Source organism: Hordeum vulgare, chromosome 3H (genome assembly GCF_904849725.1).
Source record: "Hordeum vulgare subsp. vulgare chromosome 3H, MorexV3_pseudomolecules_assembly, whole genome shotgun sequence".
Classification (NCBI taxonomy): domain Eukaryota; kingdom Viridiplantae; phylum Streptophyta; class Magnoliopsida; order Poales; family Poaceae; genus Hordeum; species Hordeum vulgare.
This window is the reverse complement of record NC_058520.1, coordinates 195,228,063-195,234,062: the sequence shown is the minus strand read 5'-3', so window position 1 is coordinate 195,234,062 and position 6,000 is coordinate 195,228,063. Positions and strand designations below refer to the sequence as shown.

Here is a 6,000-nt window from a genome sequence, read left to right as displayed (position 1 = left end):
AGGTTATCCTTTCCGATCGATCTATCAAGAGTTCGTACTAAAATAACACCATAACAAATTCAGATTCATAATACTCAATCCAACACAAAGAACTTCAAGGAGCACACCAAGATTTCTATTGGAGAACATAATATGAAAACGTGCAGTCAACCCCTATGCCTAGATTAACCCAATGTCACCTCGGGAATCCGCGAGTTGATGCCACAACATATATCAAGTGAATCGCTTGAATACCCCAATGCCACTACGGGTATCCGCATGCAAGATATATATCATGTGCTCTCAAACCTGAATATTCAATCCAACACAACGAGATCTTAAAGTGAAAGACTCAATTCATCACAACAATAGCACGAGACAAACACCATATGATCCAACTATATTAACAAGGCCCGTGATATATCAAGATCATGACATCTCAAGAACATGAGAGAGAGATTAAACACATAGCTAGGTACATACCCTCAGCCCCGAGGATAGACTACTCCCTCCTCGTCATGACCTCCACCGGGATGATGAAGATGGCCACCGGAGATGATCTCCCCTCTCCGGTAGGGTACTGTAACGTTTCTAGATTGGTATTTCATGGCTACAGAGGCATGCGGCAGCGGAACTTCCCCATATTGGTATGAAGTTCATTTACACACACAAATTTCAACGACCCCAAACCACCCCGGAGACAAAATCCAAGGTTGAAATACCAACGTTCTCACCAAATTGAGATTGAGATTCGACACACCTAGAACTACAACATCATGAGCCATGACCAAATCGGGATTGAAACGTCGGGAGATTCCAGCATCCCCGCCTCGAACCATCCACACGAGTACTAAACTACAATGGATTCCATCATCCCCAACCTCGAACTAAAACACAACGACCGACCGACCGAATCAGGACTAAACTTCCGGGGATTCAATCACCACCGGCTGACCAAATGAAGAAGGGTTGGGGATAGGGGAAGTAGATGAACTCACTAGCAGGAACGACCGCCGACCTTCGCAGAAGCAACACTCAATCCTCGCCTCTAATCGTCGTGGAAGCAGATGTTCCCTGTGATGCCAACGTCGTGGAAGCGGATAGGGGAAGGAGATGAGGGCGGAGTTGCTTCTCGATTGAATGTAGAATCAAAATCGAGAGGGGGGAGGAGCAGTTGGCAAAGAAATTGGACAAACTCCGCTAGATTGAAGCGGAATCAAAATCGAGGAGAGGAGAGGGAATCATGGGAGACCGCGGCGATTGGGGAGAAAACAACAGGAAATTGAGGGGGGGCACTTGCGAGCAAAACAAGCGCGCCCACGGCTACGCTCGCGCATGGAAGTTATCGTGCGACGAGCTTCGGCATCCACTCTACGATCGACGGGTTCAAGGTTGTTCGGATCTTTAGCAAAGCTCCAAATGTTTGGAAAATAAAAAAAATCGTTTATTGTTTTGGATGTTAAATTTGCTATATGCTTAAAATGTGACTAGATTTATAGTGATTGGAGGGAAATTTGCAAATGAATAAATAAAAAATGACCCGGGCCACTCGGCCTACCAGGAAAAGCGGTTTTAATTTCTTCATCGCTTACATCCTAAGCAACGTGCTGGCACCGCCCATCCGTGGATCCCGCGCCTAGCCTCCACACGTGGCGACACGTCCCGCAACGGCCCTGACCCGCCGACGGGAGGGACGAGACGAGACGGAGACGCCCCCTCTCCACGCCCCTTGCGTTCCTTCTCCCTTCCCCAGTGCAGAATCCAAACCTTACCCACGCACACGCACTTTACGACTCACGAAGCAAAGCGAAACCGCAAAGCGCTCTTCCGGCAGACTCACGAAGCAAAGCGAAACCGCAAAGGACTCTTCCGGCAGAGCATGCGCGTTGCTGCGACGCGGCCCGTCTCCTCCGCCCCCGTTGCCCTCCTCGCCGCTCTAGCCCTCCTCTTCCTCGTCGGCTCCGCCTCGCTCGCCATCGGAACCATGGCTAGCCACGTCCTCGGCGGCAAGAGCGAGAACCCCGCTGCGGCCAACAGCCTAGAGACCGACGGCCTCGCCCGCTTCGCCGTCGACGAACACAACAAGCGCGAGGTGACGCGATTTGACTACTCATCCTCTGCTTTTTTTTTCCTCCTCGGATGGTCTGCTATTTTTGCTGCTGTGATGAACTGGCGCGGTCGATTGGGGTACCGATTTCTGAGTCGTGTGTGGTGGTGCTGCAGAACGCGCTGCTGGAGTTCGTGCGGGTCGTGGAGGCCAAGGAGCAGACGGTGGCCGGCACGCTGCACCACCTCACTCTCGAGGCGCTCGAGGCCGGGCGGAAGAAGGTGTACGAGGCCAAGGTCTGGGTCAAGCCGTGGCTCGACTCCAAGGAGCTGCAGGAGTTCCGCCACACCGGGGACGCCACCTCCTTCACCATCTCCGACCTCGGCGCCAAGAGAGGTACGCTTCCGCTGGTTTCATCCGTGCGATCTGTCCGTTGCTTGTGTTATTCCTATATACTATGTGTGATATATTAAGATACTTGTGATGCGGTGAGTCGTAGGTGTTTGTAGAAATGCCTATTGCCTAGTACTCCTATCCGATATAGCCTCCTTCCCAACAACATGTGTATTCCTTCAGGTGGTTTCATTTCATTTTTTCAAAATCAATGTACCAGATCACCCAAATGGGGTTGGGGATGATAGTTTGGAATCATTTTTTGGCACGAGAATTTGATAACTGCTCCAGTATTTGAGATTTGTATGTTCATCCAACAAACCGGTCTCCTATACTTCAAAACACCGTGCCACTTCTTGATCTCTCTTTTCTTGTAAAATGCTTCATTCATTCCACAAGCGAGAGGCCTCATCTGGCTGCAGCAAAATCAACTACTACATACCACCGTCCATACCCGTTAAATGTAGTGGTCACATGAGTAAGCCCTTGGCTCAGCCGAGGTTGCTGCATCACAACCCTCAGTCCCTCACCACTCTCATCAACTGCTGCCACTTGTGCCTTACAGATAACGAGGAATATTATTACATGGGTACCATTTGGATGGTATTCCATCCGACAAGTTCAGTTTCTCCTTCTCCAATAAGAACCAACTGGTTATGTTTGCATGATGGATTTTCCTAGGCAATATGATACAAAGTACTATTTCTTGTAGATTAACTTCTCATAGTTACTTTCATATGATAGAAAATGTTATGTTGCCAAAAAACTTCATGAAGTGAGTATATAGTAGTTTGACTATCATGATCAGGCTTAGTAGTGTTATGTTGACATCAGGGCATCTTGTTTGTCAAATGAAATTCAAGTAATTAGCTCACATAACTGTAAATATTTGCCACGACTTGGTAAGTGTTCATACCAGTTTGTAGTTTCTAATTTCAGACAGTAAAGGCGTTTTGCTCATGTAACCTGATAGACGGGCTGATTTTAGAAAAAGTAAAGGTGCATTACATAACTGGATGTTGCACACTATCTCGGCATTTGTCCAAATTATTCCAGTGGTTTGTTACATTCTCCCTATTTTCTGTGTCCCTATATGGTTTATGAAGAATCAGAAAAGTATGAGATGTAAAAAGTACCATAGTGTAATTGCAACATCTAATCTAACCATCTGAGCAGAGGAGGGGTAGGGGTAAAGAAGTGTTATTGACCAAAGGACATGTTCTAGCTGTACGCCGCTTGTTTCTGGAAGAACTTCACATATTCTTTCTGAAGTGGCATCGAATGGCATACCGGCCTATTTTCTTCTTTGGCAGAACAGGGAAAACAAGTTGAAACCTGATGCCAAGTGGTTAAATTAGGAAGTCATTGAATATCAGATGTTGCATATGATATGGATGACAATATAGACATGAACTTGTGTTACATGTTAGGTCTTATATAGTTTAGCTTCCCCTAATTTGGAACTCGTTGTATTGAACTCAAACCAATTTCAGGGGGACATGAGCCTGGATGGCGTGATGTGCCTGTGCATGATCCTGTAGTCAAAGATGCTGCAAGCCATGCTGTGAAATCAATCCAGGAGAGGTCGAATTCCCTTTTCCCGTATGAACTTATTGAAATCGTTCGCGCAAAGGCTGAGGTTTGTTTTCTGTAATTGTTCTTCTACTCCAACTCTCCTTCGCGAGTACCAATATTCATCTCAGCTTTACTTTGCATCTACCGTGACCAGGTTGTTGAAGACTTCGCCAAATTTGATATCGTCATGAAACTGAAGAGAGGGACAAAGGAGGAGAAAATGAAAGCCGAGGTGCATAAGAACCTTGAGGGAGCTTTTGTGCTGAACCAGATGCAGCCGGAGCATGACGAATCTAGCAGCCAGTGAATCTGATTTGTTAAGCTCACAGTAATGTAGTTTGTATTAAGAAATAAACAGTAAACCTGTCTCTACCTGCATATTATGCTTTCTGCACCGGCTTGGTTGTTGAATGCGGCACGATGGAACTCTGTTTCTTACTAGCTGAACATTACTTGGTTGGTGTTAATGGTGGAATGTGTAACCAATCTCGTAACTCAGGGTACTGTTGGCTGCCATATACACTGTCAATTTCGGTTACTCTGTGATATACACTGTCAATTTGGGTTACTCGATAGTGTAGAGTGCTAGGTAAGATAATGGTGGAGTATGTTCATAGTTATTTGCTTGGTAATGCTTGGTTGAATCATCATCAGAAACGTTTCCATTCTGTTTGAATCACGAACGACTCAACAATCTGGATGTGGTATTTTTGTTTGAGAAGGTCAGGTACTTGATAAAGTTTCCAATACCCCCAATTCAACAGCGTTCATCTATCCACACTGGCGGTTTGTCCGTGGTCTGTTTATAATGGATTTTGTCCGGGTTTTTCACAATTAACTCTGCAATTCTTTTCTTATATCTTCTTAATTGATTGACTTTTGTCTCCGTTTCGGAAAGAAACACCAAAGACACCTTTGATCCTTTCATCTCTTCCTGTTCCTTACAAATAAGGGTTTTTTTTTTCAGAAAGAACAATGCTACACGTACAGATGGGCAGCTTACGGAATTAGCTAAGTGTATCATTTTTGTAAGAATTTGTGAGAAAACTTGTGTTCATTGATTGTGGGCAAGGCTCTATTTATACAAGGATTTGGGCGCCTCCGAAGAGGCGTCCGTTTACAATAGGCGCATGTACGGCGTGAGAAACACCCGTACGGACGTTCATGTCTGTACGACGTTTTGGACACACGTGACGAATTCTAACGATGATTAGTGCTAAATGACGTTGGTTTATTCTTAACAATCTTCATTGTACAAAGTTGCTTCTTCTATGTCTTGTATCTTTGTATAACTTTGAGGGTATTGCTCTGAAACACAAGCATATATGATTTTGAATAACTCCTTCAAAAACCCTGTGAGAAAACTATGAGAAGAATAGTGTTTGATATATTGTTAAAACTCCGTCAAAATTCAGTATAAAAAATAAAAAGAAAATGATATAACATATTTTATTGTCTCTTTGATAACTTATATGAGAAAACCTTGAGGATAAAAACTCATTGGTAAGTTTATAGGACAATTAATATGTTTTGTATACACCCATTAAAAAACCCGCCAAGAAAAAGTAGGATGTATGACATATATTCTTATGTTAATATTATTTCATTAAAAACCTTGATGAGAACCATGAGAGTAAACTCATAAAGGAAAAAAGAGTGCAATGTAATGTTTGAACACGTAATGATTTAGAGAGACCCTCAGCAGGAGCTAGATACGCTCATGAGAGAGCCATATAGTTCAGAGGTGAAGGCAAAACAGCGTGATCTCTCGATGTTGATAGAGAATCTCGTAGAGCACGAGGAGATATACTCGGTCCAGCGTGGTCACGCGAACCTAAACCCTAAACCCTAATACAATTTTTTAACCTGTTTGCCTCAGCACGCCGTAACTTGATCAAGAATCTGAATAATAATAATAATAATTGGGTTGAGGGTAATAACCTCAAACCCTTGATTTTTTAGTACTTTTAGAGTCTCTTTAATAATGATGCAGGGATGATTGATGA

General features: G+C 44.2%; 1 protein-coding gene across 1 annotated transcript; it reads left to right on the top strand.

Moving 5' to 3' along the window:
- Positions 1-1,705: 1,705 nt before the first annotated feature.
- Positions 1,706-4,562, top strand: LOC123443494 (cysteine proteinase inhibitor 12-like). The gene is made up of 4 exons (XM_045119878.1): positions 1,706-2,071; positions 2,203-2,422; positions 3,913-4,058; positions 4,149-4,562. The coding sequence occupies exons 1-4, from the start codon at positions 1,859-1,861 to the stop codon at positions 4,299-4,301; spliced, it is 732 nt and encodes a 243-aa protein (XP_044975813.1). The 5' UTR covers positions 1,706-1,858; the 3' UTR covers positions 4,302-4,562.
- The last annotated feature ends 1,438 nt before the right edge of the window (positions 4,563-6,000 follow it).

Excerpts from the sequence above, each read along its gene's own strand:
- LOC123443494 (XM_045119878.1), top strand. The coding sequence starts at position 1,859 with ATGCGCGTTGCTGCGACGCGGCCCGTCTCCTCCGCCCCCGTTGCCCTC. Across the intron at positions 2,072-2,202 it reads ACGAACACAACAAGCGCGAG|AACGCGCTGCTGGAGTTCGT; the intron begins GTGACGCGATTT and ends GTGGTGCTGCAG. Across the intron at positions 4,059-4,148 it reads TCGTTCGCGCAAAGGCTGAG|GTTGTTGAAGACTTCGCCAA; the intron begins GTTTGTTTTCTG and ends TACCGTGACCAG.